This window comes from Lipotes vexillifer, unplaced genomic scaffold, assembly GCF_000442215.2.
Source record: "Lipotes vexillifer unplaced genomic scaffold, Lipotes_vexillifer_v1.1 scaffold584, whole genome shotgun sequence".
Taxonomy (NCBI): Eukaryota; Metazoa; Chordata; class Mammalia; order Artiodactyla; family Lipotidae; genus Lipotes; species Lipotes vexillifer.
The window spans coordinates 2,708,533-2,729,405 of NW_006783036.1; the positions used below are offsets into that span (position 1 = coordinate 2,708,533).

At 43.4% G+C, this 20,873-nt stretch overlaps 1 protein-coding gene across 3 annotated transcripts in view; it reads right to left on the minus strand.

Annotated features, from left to right (window-relative positions):
• PPP2R5C (protein phosphatase 2 regulatory subunit B'gamma) overlaps positions 1–20,873 on the minus strand; it is a 117,674-nt gene that overhangs the window by 41,147 nt on the left and 55,654 nt on the right. For all 3 annotated transcript variants that reach the window (XM_007455629.1, XM_007455628.1, XM_007455627.1), the window contains exon 2: positions 9,908–10,107. In XM_007455629.1, coding sequence (XP_007455691.1) covers positions 9,908–9,976 — 69 coding nt within the window. In that variant the 5' untranslated portion in view covers positions 9,977–10,107. The remainder of the gene's footprint in view (positions 1–9,907; positions 10,108–20,873) is intronic.

Here is a 20,873-nt window from a genome sequence, read left to right on the forward strand (position 1 = left end):
AAAAAAAAAAAAAAAAAAAAAAAAAAAAAAAAAAAAAAAAAAAAGGAGCAAGACTCAACTATATGCTGTCTACAATAAGCCCACTTTAAATATAAAGATACGAATTGGTCAAAAATAAAAGGAAGGAAAAATATACACATTAACACTAGTCAAGAGAGAGCTGGAGTGGCTATATTAATAACATACAAAGTAGGTTTTGGAGAAAATAATATTACCAATGATAAAAGGATCATTTTATAGTTACAAAGGAGTCAATTCAACTAATAATACCAATATTTATGCACTGAATAATATGAAGCACCTTATACAACTGCAAGAAACAATTAGAGACAGAAAATAAGAAACCCCAATTACAATAGCACCCCAAAATAAAATACTTACTTATGAGTCTAAAAAAATACATAGGGGATCTACATGCTGAAAACTATAAACAAAGATGATCAAAATGGGGATGTATACTGTGTTCACGGATTGAAAGGTTCAATATTGTTAAGATAGCAATTCTCTCCAAATGTACATATTCAGTACAATTCCAATTAAAAACCCTGAAGGATATCTTGTAGGTAGCGACAAGCTGATTCTAAAATTTATTTGGAAAGATAAAATAACTAGAAAAGCCAAAAAATTTGAAAAAGAATAAAAAGGTTGGAACATTCGTACTACTTGATCTCAACATTTACTATAAAGTGACAATAATGAAGACGGTATGGCATAAGCAAGAGGATCCCTAGATCAATGGAACAGAATACAGAGTCCAGAAACAGACTCACGAATATGGTGAATTAATTTTTGATTAAGGTGGAAAGGCAATTCAATGGAGTATGGTTAGTCTTTTCAACAAATGGTTTTCAACAAATACTTGGACATCCATAGGCCAAGAAATGAAACTGACAAAATGGCTCATAGATTTAAATGTAAAACTAGAAAATCTTGAGGAGAAAATTTTTTTGAGTTTGGGCTAGGCAAAGACTTCTTATATATGACACCAAAAGCACTACCCATGAAGGAAACAAATCAAAAATTAGACTTCATCTAAATGAAAAACTCTGTAAAAGACACCGTTAAAATAAAAAGACAAGGCACAAACTGGAATATTTGCAAATCACTTATCTGTCAAAGCATTTGTATCCAGAATATGTAAACAAGTCTCAAACTCAATAAGAAAACAACCCAATTAAAAAACAGGCCAATGATCTGAACAGACACTTCCCCAAGGAAGATACACAAACGAACACAGGAAAAAATGCTCAGCATCATTAATCATCAAGGAAATGCAAGTTAAAGTCAAAATGAGATAAAAGGACTGAAGACACCAAATGCTGACAAGGATTGGAGCAACTAGAACTATTGCACGTGGCTGGCGGGAGTGCAAAAAATGGCACATCTACTTTGGAAAACAGTTTGGCAGTTTCTTAGAAAGTTAAATGAATACTTAGTCATACGACCCAGCAATCCCATGCCTATGTGCTCACCCAAGTTAAAAAAAAAAAAAAACCTATGTCCAAAACTTGTACATGAATATTTATAGCAGCGTTATTGCTAAAAACTGGAAACAATTCAAATATTCCTCAACTGGGGAGTGGACGAATCATGATACCTCTATATAATAAGATACTATTGAGAAAAAGGAACAAACCACTAATACATCAACAACATGGAGGAATATCAAACAGATTATGCTAAGTTAAAGAAGCTAGACTCAAAAGGCTACATACTCTCTGAGTCCATTTATATGACATTCTGGAAGAGGCAAAATGACGGAGCTAGAGGACGGATTAGTGGTAGCCAGAGATAATGGATAAGGGGAAGGTCTGAGTTCAAAGGAGTAGCATGAAGAACTTTTCTGGAGGCTAATAAAACGGTTTTATATCGACTGTGGTGGCGGTGGTTACATGACTACACGTATTTATCAAATCTCAAGAGAACTCTTTCACTAAAAACGTAATCTCGCCGAATGTAAATTTAAAAATAATTTAAAACGTTACAGAAAGATAGTAAATATTTACTAGGCTCCAAGTTCTCAAACCTTTTTGATTCACAATGCCCTTAATTTCTTAGTAATTTCTTCACTGTGCCCCTAGACCAAAAGAAATACCTATCAATTTAGGAGCTTAGAAAAACCCAGCTTTAGTGAGGTATAACCTTACTGTATGTAAAATGTACAGTTCGATACATTTAACATTTACATACATCTGTGAAACCATTATACAATCAAGATGATAAACATACCCATCATCCCCCAAAGTTTCTTAGTAACCTTTTTTTTTTTTTTATTATTTTTTTTAGGCCGCACCGTGTAGCATACGGGATCTTAGTTCCCCAACCAGAGATTAAACCTGTGCCCCCTGCATTGGGAGCGTGCAGTCTTAACCACTGGACCACCGGGGAAGATCTCTCACTAGCCTTTTGGAAAAAAAAGTACATATAAATTAAGTTGCTTGCAGTTGGAGGTGGGGGTGGGTTTAGGTAGAATTGGCGAGGGGTGGAGTACGGAAAAAGATTAACTTTTTTTTCTCTATCTTTTTATATTTATTTCACTTATTTAAAATAAGGACACATTTAATAAAACCACCAAACAAAACAAAGGGTAATTCTCTCAAAACAAGAACAAATCTCCAAGAAATGGCTCACTGGGCATTTGAAGTCGAAAAATCATTCACTGGATTTCAAAAAGCACTTTATGCCTTAATCTCCCCTTAGCTCATCGATGATGGCAGTGCTTCTTTACCCCATGTTACTGTGACTTTGGCAAAACAAAAACAACTAAGCAAAAAGAGGAATGCGCGATTTAAATCATTACCTGAAAGAAATCTGTAGACTATCTGAAGCTTCACTGGTTAACATAACTACCTCCTTTAATTCAAAACATCCTTTCCTCTCTCATTTCCAAACTATCTTCACCCTTACAACAAGTAATACTTTCCAGAACACACTGTAAATATCAGATATAAAAACAGTAGAAGGAGACTGTCCAACATCAATCCTTAAATGAAACACGAGACAATCATCCTGCGGATCTGGGCATGATACCTCCCACAAGGACCCAAGAAAAACTCCTCTGACCTTAACAGAAAATGTTGACTTGAACCCTAAGCATGAAAGAAAACTTGTAAGGTACTATTTAGTACTATTTAGTCATTTACAAGCAGTACTGATTAAAATACCGTGATGAACTCATTTTCCCTGGAAACCCAACATGAGTCCTGATAAGGACAGTACTGCTATTACACTATACACGACAAGGTTTTTTTTTTTTTTTTTTTTAAAGAAAAACGCATTTATTGATTTTTGATAATGGCAAATGTGATACATGATCATCATGAAAATTTTTTAAAATTATAAAAATTTACTCATAAAAGGGGAAAATCCACATAATCACACTATCTAAAGGCAGCTACTAGTAACAGTTTGCTCTCTATTCCTCTAGAACAGTCTCCCAGAAAGGTAAGGGTAGACTGCGTAAGGGCACACCCTGCATCTTTTTTTTTTAATTGATTAATTAATTAATTTTTGGCTGCATTGGGTCTTCATGGCTGCACGTGGGCTTTCTCTAGTTGCGGCGAGCAGGGGCTACTCTTTGTTGCAGTGCACGGGCTTCTCACTGCGGTGGTTTCTCTTGTTGTGGAGCACAGGCTCTAGGTGCGCGGGCTTCAGTAGTTGTGGCAGGTGGGCTCCAGTAGCTGTGGCTCGCGGGCTCTAGCGCACAGGCTCAGTAGTTGTGGCGCACGGGCTTAGTTGCTCCACGGCATGTGGGATCTTCCTGGACCAGGGCTCGAACCCGTGTCCCTGCACTGTCAGGCGGATTCTTAACCACTGCGCCACCAGGGAAGCCCCACACCCCACATCTTATTCACTGACTTCTACAGAGTAATCCAGCACCAAAGATGTGGGTAATTCTAGAGAGGTCCATCTTGACGTGAAGCACTTTTGAGCCATCCACTTCATTCAACCATTGACCTAACCGATTCCTTTTCTGACCTGCAGGTGGTTTCATCTGTGACTAAGACTAGTCTTAGTCCCCTTGTCCAGGCAGGAGACTCTAGAGTGAGCATTACTGTGCCTCTCACATCCCAAACCTTTCTCTCTGGAAACTGACAGCCCAGGGGGAGTTAAGAGTTGTCACAGGTAGTATGTGAGGGCTTAACCTCAGGGGGCAAGGCAGGGAGGCCATTCAGAATGACCTGGAGAACACGTGTAAACAAAGCGCTGCGACCCAGGAAACGCCGTTTCTGACCTGCTCCCAGGTGGCGCTGGTGCTGTGGGCTTGGAGCAGCGCTCTTTGAGAAGAGTGGTTCTCACACTTTTTGGTCTCAGGACTCCTTTAAACTCCTAAAAATGATTGAGGATCCCAAACAACTTTTGTTTATGAAAGTTATATCTATGGATATTGACTGCAGTAGAAATTAAAGCAGAGAAATTTTAAAAATATTCATTCACTAAAAAATAGCAAACCCATTATGTCAGTATAAATTTATAAAAAATAAATTTTTCATAACATTAGCTATTTCATAAAACAACTCATATTAAATAAAAGTATTTCCCAAAACAAATTCAGTCAGAAGAGTGGCACTGTTTCACATTTTTGCAAATCTCTTTACTGTCTGGTTTAATAAAAAACAGCTGGATTCTTACATCTGCTTCTATGTTCAGAATGTTAATTTGGTTGAAATACAGGAAGAAAAATCTGTCTCCAGCAGATATGTAGTTGGAAAAGGGAGGGGTATTTAATAGCCCTTTTAGATAATTGTAGACTTCTTTGACACTACACCAAAACTTGATAAGTGGTAGTTTACTAAAGGTTAGCTGTTCTGTGGAATTGTAAATCTTATCAATGAGGGGGGGTCTCTAATTCACGAAAATCCACTGGTGTGTCTTGCATTTTGAACGGCTCTCTGGCCGACGAATGATTTTGGATCATCAGTTTTGGTCATTTAGAAAATACTGGCCTCACTGAATTATGTGTATTCATATATTTTAAATATATTGCCTATCAGACTGGACTGCTATGCTTTTTAAAAACAGAGTTATTGAGAGATAATTCACATATAACACAATCCACCCCTTTAAAGTGTACAATTCAATTGTTTTTAGTATAGCCACAGGGCTGTGCAGGCATCACCATGCCTCATTCCTTCTGTCGTGTGTATTAAAGATCTCATTCACTCATAACGATACCAATCTCAGCAGGAGAGCTTGCGGCACCCAGAAGCTGAAACTTGCACTGGTGGATACAACTCTTCCAAAATTCAAAATTTTGCCTGAAAGCTCAAATTTTATCTTTGGCAACAAACACTGTCAATTATTTTCCTTAAAGTGACATTCTTATTTTATTTTGTGAGAAAATGCTCCCTAAATATCCAAGTCTGAATAACCTGTTTGTCAGTCAATCTTCAAGTAAAAATGGTGTTCTGTGAAAAAAGTGGCTACACTATTAGCTTGGTTTTGCTATCAGTGTTTTCACTATGAGAAAAATGCCAATGCCTGAAAAACAGATTAGTCAATTGAAAAAAAAAACACAAACAGATGGCTGACTATATTTTAAAAATGAGTGAAATTAAGAGATAATGGAGTTTATGTAATTCAGGCCTGAGAATTTAGATGCCAGGAGTTTTCCTTCCTGAGTAATTCTCCTTTACATCCTCATCTCCCTGAACCTAAGTTTTTGAAATCTGGAAAATAAAAGTCAGGCTAGAGGATCTATAAGGTTCCGTTAATTTCTAGGACTACAGTCTGTGATGTATAAAAATACACAGCACACATGAAAAGATGCTGAACATCATTAGCCAAGAGGGAAACGTAAATCAAAACCACAGTGAGATCCTACCTCACACCTACTAGGATGGCTACCATCAAAAAGACAGATAGTAACAAGTCCTGAAAATGTGGAGAAACTGGAACCCTTATACCCTGCTGGTGGGAATAAATGGTGCAGCCACTTTGGAAAACAGTCTGGCAGCTCTCCAAAACGCTAAACACATAGTGTTAACACAGTCACCAGCAATTCCACTCCTAGGTAAACACTCAAGAGAAATGAAAACATATATGCACAAAAAGCTTGTACATGAATGGTCACAGTAGCATTATTCATAACTGCTAAGTAGCAGAAATAACCCAAATGTCCATCCATGGATGAATAGATAAATAAAACGTGGTATATATTCATATAATGGAACATTATTGATTTATTATTTTTAAAATTTATTTATTTATTTATGGCTGTGTTGGGTCTTCGTTGCTGCGCGCAGGCTTTCTCTAGTTGTGGCGAGCGGGGGCTTCTCTTGTTGTGGAGCACGGGGTCTAGGCGCGCGGGCTGCAGCAGTTGTGGCGCACGGGCTTAGTTGCTCTGTGGCATGTGGGATCTTCCCGGACCAGGGATCGAACCCATGTCCCCTGCACTGGCAGGCAGATTCTTAACCACTGTGCCACCAGGGAAGTCCCTGGAATATTATTTATCAATAATAAGAAGTTCTGACACACGCTACAACATGGATGAAACTTGAAAACATTACGCTAAATGAAAGAAGGCCACATAGTGTATAATGCCATTTCTAAGAAAGATCCAGGTTAGGCAAATCTATAGAGACATAAAGTAGATGAGTAGTTACCAGGGGTGGGGAGTGGGGAGTGAGGGAGGAATGGCAGTAACGGTTAATGGGTATGGGACTTCTTTCACGGGGATGAAAATGTTACAAAATTAGATGTGATGACGCCTGCACAGTCCTGTGAATACACTAAAAACAACTGACTTGTACATTTTAAAGGGGTGGATTGTATATGTGAATTACCTCTCAACAACTCTGTTAAAAAACATACAGCAGCCCAGTCTAATAGGCAACATATTTAAAAGAAGTAAGCATAAGAAGTATAACATCTATAGAGCTTTGGATTCTTCACAGTAAGTGAGCATTAATGTCTTTAAAAATACTACGACAGGGACTTTCCTGGTGGTCGAGTGGTTAAGACTCCACGTTTCCACTGCAGGGGGCACGGGTTCGATCCCTGGCTGGGGAGCTAAGATCCTGCGTGCCGCATGACGCGGCTGAAAAAACCAAAACAAAACGAAACAAAAAACAACTATGACAAAACAAAAATACACACACACACACACACACACACACACACACACACACACACCAGGCAATCCTTCAAGCAAGTTGGCTGAGTGCCACTTCACTGGTAAGCACACCAGGGGCGTCCAAAGGGAACTACAAAGGGGCCCCCATTTTTTCTACCTGCCCTGTTGGGTCCAGGCACTGCTGGGGGTGGAGGCCTTCTGTTGGCTGCTTGAAATCTGCACCCACTCGCTACTTCTGAGAGGGTTAGAAACCACTGCCAGGCACCATCCCCACCACACGCCGCATTCTTCATTATGTATCTGTCATCAATGCCTTCTGTCTTTATAGAAAACGAAACAACAACAGCAAACAAAACACAAATCCTCTCTGCCCCACACCGTTCATTCAAACTCGAGGTAAGGGAACGGCTGTGCTCTCTCCTGCCCTCAGCTCCAGTCAGAGGACAGAACGGACTGTCTGTCCCCTGTTCTCGCAAGTGACGCGGAAAAGCGCCTCTCGCGCACATATCTTCGTGGGACAGTGTAACTCATCTTGTACCAGATTCCTCTCCGCACCTTCCTCCCGCCTCGTGGGCAGTCCTGCAACTCTACCTACTTCCCCCGTTTCACCTTCCTTCACTGCCTTACCTTAACCTAAAATGACACATTACTGGTCAGAGCCTTGGGAGGGCAGAAGCCTTGGTCACCACTCGACTTCCTCATCTGAAAAAGTGCTCAGTGGATGCTCGGGAAGTGTCTGCTACGTGCTTTAGGGGCAAAATAAAGTGGCCAATACTCTGAAGATGGCTTGAATTTCCGGGTGGGGAACAAAGCTAAGACGGCAGGAGGAGAACCTGGCTATTAGGACGTGGTTTTAACAGGGAGACGAGAAGTAATGATTACGTCATCTAAAAAAAGTCTCAAGGGCTTCCGGTCTCCTAGGTGGTTCTGGGTAATGCGCACCGCCTCTGTGAAACACACGGGAGAGACTGATTCAAGCAGGCAGGCCCGACGTGGTGCAAGGGCAGGCCTCTGACCCCAACCCGCCAAGCCTCGCCTCACTGGGCTCCGCAGACTCCTCCCTCCAGGCTTAAGAGTGGGACTCAGGGACTGCAGGCAGCCGAGGCTCTGTCGAAACTGAAAAACCTTGCATACGTGTCATTTCATATAGAATAAACTTACGTGTTTATAAATTTAATAGATGACATATTAGTACATGTAATTCAAAAAGAGAATGAATTTAATATATAATAAAGCAGCATTTAAAATCGATGGAGAAAATGGAATGTTCAACACACAATGTAGGGACTAATGATTTTTCAATCATTTTATAAGACAAAGTTATATCCCTACCCTGAGCCATTAAAAAAAAAAGTTCCGGGCTTCCCTGGTGGCGCAGTGCTTGAGAGTCCGCCTGCCGATGCAGGAGACGCGGGTTCGTGCCCCGTGTCGGGAAGATCCCACATGCCGCGGAGCGGCTGGGCCCGTGAGCCATGGCCGCTGAGCCTGCGCGTCCGGAGCCTGTGCTCCGCAAATGGGAGAGGCCACAACAGTGAGAGGCCCGCATAACGCAAGAAAAAAAAAAAAAAAAAAAAAAAAAGTTCCAGGAGGATTACAAAATGTACTGTGAAAAACAGAATTATGAGAGTGTTAGGAGAAAGTATTAGAGATTTCTCTTTGTGATTCTGGGGTTTGGGAGGCCTTCCAGAGTAATTGAGAGTTGAAACCGAGAGGGAAAAAAAGACATTCTGCAATTTTCCTTAGTCTGAATGGGTGAGGTTTTTGAGGATTTACTGCTCAGTATATGCTTGTGACGGTTCTTCTGGTGGGAGTCTGGTGGAGGAACCCAAACGGCTCTCACAGTCCTAGGCTGACTACATGCTGGTAAATTCTGAACTGTAAGAGTTAACAGTAATAAATTAATCAGGTTGATCTCAACTTTGGATACAACAGATTGTGAATGCAAAAAGAACACGACTTCCTTTTTCCAAAGCAAACATACTAACGTAAGAAAGAAACGTATTTTAGGTCAACGAGACTAGTCAATTTTGAAATATATAGCTTTGGGGAAAAGATCAGAAACTTAAGGAGTTCAATGGAAATCAGCATTTAAAATTTTATGTTAAGCCACGAGGATTCCCTAGTAACTGAGGAGTACTATTTCAAAAGCAGACAAAACACCAACAATTCAAAAAAACTCAAGAGAAAACTGGAGTTCAGTGTCAAACCTAAGAGTTTTAGCAATGGTATCACATGAAATGTTTCCAGACGGTAGTGACTGAGGTCACAATGGGACCTGCAAAGGACCTGGGAACAGGAGACTGAGATTTTGGGGCTGAATGAAACCAACGATGAACTAACTGCAGGATGACAAGAGCTGGGTGCATCTCAGCCCATCAGGGTGGACTGTCCTGACACCAGCTTGGTCCCACCACTGTCTTAACTCCTCCCCATCATTAGAATTTTCCTGTACATGTATGGACAACATGCTTACTTCTAAATTATATATGGGCACTATTACATTAATGTTATATATCTTAAAAAAAAATTTAAAGAGGGTAAGGCAGTAAGTACAAATGAAAGTTCTAACATTTCTACCCCACAGGGTAGTTGTGAGGATTAAATGAGTTAACACATGTAGGGCACTTTTGTCCCTAGAAGGTCCCTCACTGTAATCCGGGACATATTACAAAGATTTTCATTCTTCGAGGTACAAGTACAAATTTTTGAACAGCAGGATTTTTTCGTGGCAAGTGTCATGTTAGGCTCAGATGTCTTAGCACAGTCTACGAATATCAGAGTCCTGTTTGTAACCCAGGTTTGGGACACGCTGGTTAAACCGTAATCACTTACCATATGGACTACTTCTGGGTAAATAGGCTCTGTGATCACATTCCGATTATGGGTGATATATTCTACCATTTCACTTAAAGCAGCTCGTTTTACTTCCTTCCACTTTAGGTCACTTAGTGGATCGGAAACAAAGTCAAAGAGGACACAACACTGACGTAACTTCTGGATAAAAAGCTTCTCTTGATCAGCAGGAGGAACATCTGAAAAGGAGAAAGCAAAGTATATTGACTGCAAAAATGCTTAATCCAGAATTACTGTGAAATACTTTTAAGCTTTCTACTATTTTTATTTCGAATTGATAGAGATTCAAGAAACAAGAGATGGGGCTTCCCTGGTGGCGCAGTGGTTGAGGGTCCGCCTGCCGATGCAGGGGACACGGGATCGTGTCCCGGTCCGGGAAGATCCCACATGCCGCGGAGCGGCTGGGCCCGTGAGCCATGGCCGCTGAGCCTGCGCGTCCAGAGTCTGTGCTCCGCAACGGGAGAGGCCACAACAGTGAGAGGCCTGCGTACGGCCAAAAAAAAAAAAAAAGAGACAAGAGATGGGGTAGGGGTGAATCGAGGTTAAACATTCCTTAAAGAAAATGAAAGGAAAAAAAAACAGCTAGTCACTGCTCAGATCATATGCTTCGTATGATAAAGTTTCTATACTTTTTAACTCTCTGAAGCCACATTCAGAGTGACTGTTCAAAATAAATTCCTTCTAAATACATTCATTCAACAAACATAACCTAGCACCAATGATCACATGCTGGCACTGTGCTGGGCAGTGGAACAAGAGGCAAAAACCACAGCCCCGGTGTGGGCTGTGGGGGGCATGGACACCCACACTGCATGACAGCTGCACACAATAGGTACAGGCAAGGTAAGAAAAGGTCACAGGAAGGATGCTCCCTCAGGTCTGCTGTTGCTCTAAACTTACAGGGGAAGGGCACGGTGGCTGTCCATCGGCCAGCTGGCAAACAGCAAGCGGCATCAGTGTGGAGCTTGCCCAAATGAGCTGTCACACACACGCTGTGAGGGTCTCCACCCTGGTGCCCCACACAAAGCACATCTCCTCCTCAATGTGGGCTACGGTCAATGCACATTACACATGATGTCAACAATGTAGAAAGAGCGCACATGATAATATTACTGAGGGAGTGCTTACCAGGGCCAGGTGCCATATGAAAAGCTTTATACATATTTACAAAACGTAATCTTTGCAATGACATAACAGACACGAGATACAGGCATAGAGAGTCAGTGCAGGGTTGGAAAGTGATGGACCTCTGTGTGACTTTCTAGAATTCTGGGAGGTCTGGAAAACTCCAATCTGCCAGTGTGAGCTTGACAGCTTTTTTCGGTGAAAATGAGATCAGTGGTGATATTAACGAATAGGGTTTATAGACAAATTGACTGAAATGTGTCCAAGATCTGCAAAATGGCTCCGAAGATCTGCATGACTCAATGAACAAGTATTTTCCACGTGATCAATAAATGGTGTTACAGTATCAGTCAAGGGCAAAAGAGCCATTCAAAGGGCAAGAGAGTCCACTGTTTCTTGTTTTTGTTTTTTAAAATTAATTAATTAATTAATTAATTTATGGCTGTGTTTTAGGTCTTTGTTGCTGCGTTGTGGGCTTTATCTAGTTGCAGTGAGTGGGGGCTACCCTTCGTTGCAGTGCGCGGGCTTCTCACTGCGGTGGCTTCTCTTGTTGCGGAGCACCGGCTCCAAGCGCGCGGGCTTCAGTAGTTATGGCACGTGGGCTCAGCAGTTGCGGTGCACGGGCTTAGCTGCTCCGTGGCATGTGGCATCTTCCTGGACCAGGGCTCGAACCCGTGTCCCCTGCATTGGCTGGCGGATTCTTAACCACTGCGCCACCAGGGAAGTCCCAGTCCACTGGGTTTTAATGTAATAAAGTGTATAGAGAGTTTATTAACATGGTTTCCGATTCCACATTGCAGATTCGTTCAAGAAACTTCTCGTTTGTTAAGTTTTGGTGTAGTAGCAAAGAAAATGTCCACAACTATCTGAAAAGCCTATTAAAATGCTCCTCCTTTTCCCAATCAGTGTCTTCCTACATTGTTTCAACCAAACCGTGTGGCAAGAGACTGAATGCAGAGGCACACAGGAGAATCCAGCTCTCTCCTATTAAGCCAGACATTAAAAAGACTTGCAAAGAGAGAAAATGATGCCACCCTCTCACTAAACTTGTCTTTGTTTTAGGAAATATGGCTATTTTCATAAAAGTGTGATATTTCTGTTAACATGTAAAAAGGTTTATTATTGTTAATGAATTAATAAACACACATTTTTTCTGGTTTAATTTCTAGCGCGGTCAGTATCGGTAGCTAAATCCGCATAAACAAAAGCTCTCTGGGTCCTACATAGTTTTTCGGAGCGTGAAGGGGTCCTGAGACCAAAGCTGCTGAGTGCCCTTCCCCACAACAGCCGGCACCCCAGTGGGCGCCTGGGGGCGGAGCCTGGCGCTCCTGCTTCCACCCGCCTCTCTCTGCCTCAGAGCCCGCCCCACCCCCCCTGCCTTCCTTTCCTGCCCTAACCGACCGCCCCCTCCTGTTTGGGGTTCTTGCTCAGGCCCCCCTCACTGCCTGGTCAGAGAGGACGTACTCCTGGGCTGTCTTTAAGCTCCTACCTGAACAGGCAGCTCCCAGGTGATTGTTTCCTGGTTCCCGGTACCCCCGAATGCCCAGTGTGGAGCCCTGCAAACAGCAGGCACTCAGCACAGCCACCGGAATGGCCCATTTCCTGGGGAGCTCCCCTAGTTCCCACACTGCACGCAGAGGTCAGCAGTGCACAGCCGGTCCAAGGGGAGAGGATATGCTGCCTGAAGGGTACTCAGGGGACCATGGGAACCAAACTGTGATCCATAAACATTCCGAGTCCAGGTGACTGGAATCACTTAAATGAGTAACAGTCACTATAATGTTTGGGTATCTGTACATGCAGATATCCAGCCCTTTTCAATGAAAAGCTCCGTGCTTGACTTCAGCCCTCACTCAATTCTACACCTCTGCTCACCCTCCACTTTGCCAGGATCATCTTAAATGAGTGCATTTTGTAGCCACAGCTTGTATACTTGGAACCTTCTGGCTTTCTCATGTTCTTGGTGCCGCAGAGAACTGAGAAGCCCACATTTACCCCCAAGAGCCACCTGATGATGACTTAGCTGTCACCAAAACACTAAAACAAACCTATTACCATAAGAAGGAAGAGCAGAGTAAAATCTTTTTCTTTTTTCATAAAATTTCTGTCTAAAATTCTTCTAAAAAGCAAGGAAATCTCAACTTTCTGGAAATTGTCCATTCTCCCAGGGTTCCAGACAGCTAAGGTGTTACTGTACTATTTTCGTTTATAGTTTATAAAAAAAAAGTTTGTGAGCATAATCTCATGAACTCTTTTATTATTTTTGTTTGTTTGTTTTTTTTTGTGGTACGCGGGCCTCTCAGCGCTGCGGCCCCTCCCGTTGCGGAGCACAGGCTCTGGACGCGCAGGCTCAGCGGCCGTGGCTCACGGGCCCAGCCGCTCTGCAGCATGCAGGATCCTCCCGGACCGGGGCACGAACCCGTGCCCCCTGCATCGGCAGGCGGACTCCCAACCACTGCGCCACCAGGGAAGCCCTCTTTTATTTTTTAAAACCTCATTTGGTTACATTTACAACTGCACTGTTTAAAAAAAAGTATACTATACCAATCAAATTGAATATAGTTGTAAAAATATTGCATCCATAGCCCCTATCAAATATTTCCATATGGCTTTTGAATGCAAGTTAATTTAGCTTCTTATTGGTCACCATATTTTACAAATCTTTACTTTCTGCTGCGTTAACAGGACTGTACCACTGGGAATAAAAATGAGTGGAGGTGGCAGAAGAATATGCCTTTTTACTTTTATGTATTCTGATTCTTTAACAGTATGAGTTATTTTTGTAATTAAAAAATAAGCTCTTTAAAAACTATTAAGTTAGCACTGCTAATCTTGAAAGAAGAATAAAGGTATGACAGAATACAACCTGTATCTGACTTTACTGTTCTGATTATCATGTAATGTGAACCAAATGATAAAAACTAACTGGGACTGACACTGTTGGTATATTACAGTGTTTGGTATTCAAGAGTGCCTGACTCTTAGGTAATAAACCATGACCCTGGATTTGACCCAATTCTTACAATTACTCCTATGAAGCAGAATTTAAAAAAAAAGAATGGATTTTGAATTCTGCCCATGAGTGACACTGGCTTACTTTAATTTTAAACTGTATACGGACTAATAGCACCAACATTCCTGTTTCAGGACATATTAATGAGCAGTCTTAAGCCCGAAAGAGAATACCAACTAAATAGCACAATATGAGACAAAATTCTGTAGCCTGTGGGCACTGTCAGGACCCCCGTGACAGGGCTCTGTAACTAGAAAGGGGTGTGAAGAGGACAGCTGCCCAGGACAAGTCCCAGGACACCACCCAGAGGCCCAACACCATACTGAGTCCTCTGATCTAAGAGAAAGAGGAACACGGAAGAGGCAATCACAGTTTTGGCTGGAGAACACTGTTAACGTTGATTAATATACCCTTTTATTATTATTTTTCACGTTAAGTGCTGTAACATTCTTCTGCACAAATAATATCACAAGTACCTTATGTTTGTATAAATCTTTTCGCCCCCTCCCCCCTTCCCCAAACTATTTTCACTGATTTGTTAATGTGAACTTGGGATACTTCCCAATTATTTCAAGGTAAATCCTTGGTGATACCAGGAGCAAACCACATGGACATACTCATGCAAAACCTGCAGGGGGCGAGGAGCAGAGAAAAGACTCCAACCCACGGCACCTGAAGGTGAGAACGGATCATTCTTCTAGAAACATACTTACTAAAGGGAAGCCTGTAATTAATAAATGATGCAAAGGGATGTTTAACGAAGTTACCTAGAGTGGGGGGAAGCCCCCATTTCTGGCTTTGTGAGTGTTCCTGGTCCCACGGTGGAGGAGGGCAGCGTTCTCACATCAGTGGCACGCCAGAGCAAGCTATAAGGAGTGGACACCTCCACTGACCCCTGACCTCCCAAAGTGGAGGTGAGCCCTGGGGGCTACCCAAGGTGATGACAGTAGAACTTCTACTTATATTTTCTTCTGCAAAGAATAACAAAGTAAGATGTACTGATGTTTAATATAGGAATTGAGCACTGGAGGTGTGTGCTTGAGACTACTCTACTGCCAGGTAAGTCTGATCGAGGGTCTGGAGGCCACTGCTGGGCAGTGGGCAGGCCTTCCCAAGTGAATCCTAAATGACTGAGCATGTCACAGCTGACTCCACAGGTGTTTTGAGCATTTGGGCACCTCAATTACTGAAGGGACCGAAGGACGTGACAATAAATTTTAACCACCAAATTGTAGGATAGGACATGATAAGGCTGCATCACTAAACTATCACTGTATGTGAAGAGGCATCATGTGAACTCTATTTGTGAGTAGAAAAACTATGGGAAAAAAAAAAAAAGCCAAGCCCACTTCCACATGACACGTCTTGGCGGTGAGGAGAAACATTCCAAGATACAAAAAGGATCAACTTTCAGTAGGACAGTCACAGAAAGACAGGCCTTTCTAGCACGGAGATGATGGCTTTTCTCAAATAAACACAACCCCAATGAGACAAAAAGCCAGAGCTGCACAAACCACAGGCCCAGAGAACATCACTTGGAGAGATGCCCTCAGAGGCATGCCCGTAAGGGTGGGAACCACTTCGCGCTCACTCATGTACTCTTCTGCTAAGCAGCTAAGGCAGAGTGACTTTCAGAGACCCCCGTGCGTCCACCGCTCCCCGCCCCCCGCCCTCCCAGCACTTGTGCCACCTTCCTGACAGTATGGGGCCACGAGTCTACGAACATGTGCCTGTCCTGAGCCTGCAGACAAGAGACACCACACAAAACTGAAACCAGCGTGCAAACTCTCCAAAAGGACAGAGCCAAACCTTCAGCTCTGGGGGTCCTCTTGTCTTTCCGATGTATTTATTCTTAGTACAAAGTGAGCAGGAATAAAGTTGAATCCAATTACTAACAATTTGGAGTAAATTTGGGATTCGCCATTAATATGCACTAATCCACTTAGTTCTATTTCACATATGAGAACACTTAGCAGATGGCAAGTTTCCCCCAGCGAGAACAGTTCGGAGGTATTACTTTGTTTTTTTTTTTTTTTTTTTTTTTGCGTTATGCGGGCCTCTCACTGTCGTGGCCTCTCCCATTTGTGGAGCACAGGCTCCGGACGCGCAGGCTCAGCGGCCATGGCTTACGGGCCCAGCCGCTCCGCGGCATGTGGGATCTTCCCGAAACGGGGCACGAACCCGCGTCTCCTGCATCGGCAGGCGGACTCTCAAGCACTGCGCCACCCGGGAAGCCCTACTTTGTTTTTGAAAGTAAAATTCATGCACCATTTTTGAAATGACCATTTCCCCACGGCCTCCTGCGTCTCCTCTGTCCTGGATCAAGTGTCTGCGGACACGAGAGCCCTTCTGCTGCACCATCGCTTCTCTGGGCACCAACACCACGGACTCTCAGAGCCTTACAACGGGCCTTACTATGTGTGAGACTAAGTTCCTTCCCCTTGCTCTGCTTCATGTCTTGACTATTCACGGCCCTTCAAATTTCCCCTATCAATATGGGGAGAACAGCAGTCTCTGCAATACTGAATCTTTCAATCCATGAACATGGAATATTTCTCCAATTACTTTTTTCCTTAAGTGTCTTTCAATAAAATTTTACAATTTTTTCCTAAAAACGTAAATCTAAAAAAGAAATCATTTTTTAGATTTATTCTTAGGTATTTATTAAGTTCTGATGCTACCGTAAATTGTACCTTTAAAAAAACTGAAGAATTTTCTAACTGCTGCTGTGATCTAGAAAAGAACAGATTTGGGGTATTACTTTTGTATCTAGCTACCTCGACTCTTAATAATCCTACCGGCGTACCTGCAACTCCCTTCGGTTTTCTGTGTATGCCACCCTCTCACTTGGAAATGCCCACACTGTTCTCTTCCCTGCCTGAGCAAGGCGCTGCAAGGAAGCGGCGAGAGCAGCTCCCTCGTCCCCGTGCCCTCTCAGAGGGAAGCTCTTGCTAGCTCCCCACCCACAGCTCCCCACCCAGTTCGATGCTTACCCCCAGACTCTCTAGATAACGCTTCCCAGATTAAGGAGCTGACCTGTAGGCTCAGTGCCACCCCAATCCACATCCAACAGAGACGTCGGTGAAGTGGTAAGTGACTTCTAAAAGGTATTATGTGGAAAAGCAAAGGGTCAACACCAACCAAGACCCTTGGAGAAGAACGGCAGGGTGGGGGCACTTGCTGTTCCAGAAATCTAGACTCACCGGGGAAGCTTCATAAATGACAATGGCCCAGCCCTGTACTGCCACAGAGAACAGAGCCCAGAACAGGCCTGTACAGACGTGGATAACTGATTTAGGACAGACTGGATTACAGAACAGTGACGAAAGATCAGTCTTTGAAAATATGGCGCTGGGACAGAAAGGAAGGAAGAAAGGAGAAAGAAAAGAGGAAGAAATTGGACCACATTATATGCAAAAATAAAAAATAAGTTCCTGGAGGGTTAGGACTTCAATCTGAAAGAAAAAACTCTAATGCTTTTAGAAAATAATACAAAAGAATATCCCATAGAGAGAAAGAAGTAGAGGACTTCTTAAGACCTAAGAACTGTAATCATTACAAGACTGATGTATTGAACTCTACAAAATCAAACATTTTTCTTCATCGAGACACCACAAAGAATGAACAGACAAGCCACAGAGTGGGGGAACTATTTGAATACATATAGCCAATGAATTAACGTCCAGAATATGTAAGCATTTCCAATAAATCAGTAAGAAATATTCAGAGTACCAACAGAAAAGTAGGCAAACGTCTTAACCAAGCACTTCATGAATATACCCCAAAGCCTAATCACTCGTGAAAGGCTGTCACTCATTAATGGCCAGAGGAATGCAAATTAAAACCACAACGAGAGGGACTTCCCTGGTGGCGCAGTGGTTAAGAATCCGCCTGCCAATGCAGGGCACACGGTTTGATCCCTGGCCAGGAAGATCCCACATGCCGCGGAGCAACGGGCTTTAATTTATTTTATATTTTTGTTTTTGGCTGTGTTGGGTCTGAGTCGCTGCGTGCAGGCTTTCTCTAGTTGCAGCGAGTGGGGGCTACTCTTCGTTGAGGTGCGTGGGCTTCTCATTGCGGTGGCTTCTTTTTTTTTGCGGTACGCGGGCCTCTCACTGCTGTGGCCTCTCCCGTTGCGGAGCACAGGCTCCAGACGCGCAGGCCCAGCGGCCATGGCCCGTGCGCCACAACTACTGAGCCTGCGCTCTAGAGCCCACGTGCCACAGCTACTGAAGCCCGCGTGCCTAGAGCCCGTGTTCCGCAACAAGAGATGCCACCATGGGCTTCCCTGGTGGCGCAGTGGTTGAGAGTCCACCTGCCGATGCAGGGGACGCGGGTTCGTGCCCCGGTCCGGGAAGGTCCCACATGCCGCGGAGCGGCTGGGCCCGTGAGCCATGGCCGCTGGGCCTGCGCGTCTGGAGCCTGTGCTCCGCAACGGGAGAGGCCACAGCAGGGAGAGGCCCCCGTACCGCAAAAAAAAACAAGCCACCGCAATGAGAAGCCCACGCACCTCAACGAAGAGTAGCCCCCACTCGCTGCAACTAGAGAAAGCCTGCACGCAGCGACTCAGACCCAACACAGCCAAAAACAAAAATATAAAATAAATTAAAAAAAAAAAACCCACAATGAGATATCACAAGACACCCAAAAGAGTGGCAAAAAGTCTGAGGAAACCAAGTGTTGGGAGGAGCTGGAGGTCTCGCACTGCTGGGCAGGGCTGCGGGGTCTGGCGTCATCAAGGACAGAGGCAGACAAATATGCCTGTGAGCTGGGAATACAGGACCTTCCGGGAGCTGTAGGGGCGCCTGGTAGGGGTGCTGGTTACAGGAATATTCGCTTTGTAATTATTCATTACACTTTTCAGTTGTTATATACGCGCTGTGAGTTACATTGCAAATTAAAAAGGCCCCAGGATCCGTGCCTACGGCAAAAGCCCCTCAAGAACACTTAAGAACACACAGTGAGACATGAGCCTCCTTCCTGCACAGCCACCCGCCGCCTCCGACTGTCCTCCCAAAAGGCGAGCGGGCAGCCGGCGCCTGCGTCTCCCAGAGCCGCCCAGCACGCACACTCCAGGCACAGGTATACGTGGCGTGTCCTCCATGACAGCTTTAGGGGAACAGACACCGACAATCTCCAAACTAACCCCGATCTACTGGGGACACGGACACACACGATCCCAGCACATTTCCTAATGTGCCTCTATGCAGTATTTTTGTGGAAGAATTTAAGCTCTGGATATCTTTTTTTTTAATTGAAAAAATTTCCCAATCCAGATGAAATCTAAGTGATCTCTAATTTTTCTAATTACATAAAGTTTCTCCCTCTTCCTCTCTTTCTCTCAGAGAAAAGATCAGCAATTATGACTCCAGATGTATAATATAAAAATTGTGGTATGACTTATCAGATCTAAAGCATCTGGTATGAAGCAGAGCAGAGTAGGCACCAGCCTTGAACACGTGGAGCCTGTATCGTAAGGAATTAATTAAAAAATTTATCTGACATACACATGCCAGGCACGGTACCAGGCATGACAACACAGAGATAAATTTAAACATGATACTTGATCTAAAAGAAAATAACAACTAAAACATATGAGAAGTGTACTGACGTGTGAGGTGTGATGGGGCCTGGGGGTGGGGGGCAGGGTGCAGGTGCAGGAAAGGGTTTCCTGGGGCGCACTTGAGCTTGGCCTTGGAGGGAGGGCAGGAGCCACATCAGTTCAGGGAGGCTGAGGCTCACTGTGGAGGGGCCGGGGCTACGCTCAGCTGCAAAGCCTTTATCTACAGGTGCCCACTTCTCAAATCGGAGGGCCTTGAAGTTACAGGGCAAATTCTCCTAGAAAACCAATTTTCCTCAGAAAGACAGAGGTTTAAATGAGAATAACAGATTAGATTTCACAAACGCTAAATTAATCACACTGGATCTTTAGTCAAACATTTTTCATAGAGGAGGAACTCTGTCTCGTTCATTACTTTGTCCTGAGTATCTATGGCCAAGCACATAGTGGGACCTCAAATATTTGCTCAAAATAAAAAAGGCGATCTGAAAGAAGGAAATTCAGGTAATTTAACTGAGCGGTACCATAACTTCAACCATATTTATATTAAAATAATGACGCATGTATCAGAGTAGAATGCAAAGTCCATATAAACTTAGGACAAAATCAAGTTCTTCCAAGAAACTTGGATGCTTGCGACAGGCATTTCAGCACTCTGGACTCTCAGAGGTTTGCATTTTGATGGAATAATCTGAGAAGCACTGTGAGTAGACAGCTTTGATCACAGAGGGTTTCTAAGCAGATGAGTGAGTGACACAACGTGACCTGGGAAAAAGATCTCTTCAGAAGTGACACGGGGGACTGAAATGAGGATGACAGAAGTAGGAAGATCTACTTCCAAGGAGAAGGCAACAGTCTGGGAACCAATTTCTCAGCCTTCTCGCGAGGCAGTCATGACACCAAGCACGGTTCCTCAGGGTGCTGGCCTAGAAGGGATCATGTTTGGTCAACAATTATCTCTTACTCCATAAATCCAAACTTCTACAACTTGAAAGCATGATAAAAATACTGAATGAAACACTCAACGTCATGTAGACGATGTGATGAAACGAATTCTGCCCTGATCCTTGGCACCTACACAATTCCAAAATTGAGTTAATCTTCTCAAACAGTTCCTGACTTGGTTGATGATGTTCAAAATTACAATAAATCTTTCTCAATGTCACAACGCCAAGTTATCACAGTTCAACCATTCTAATGTTTACACTTTCTACGTTAACCTCCCACAGATCAAGTTCCTCTTTCCC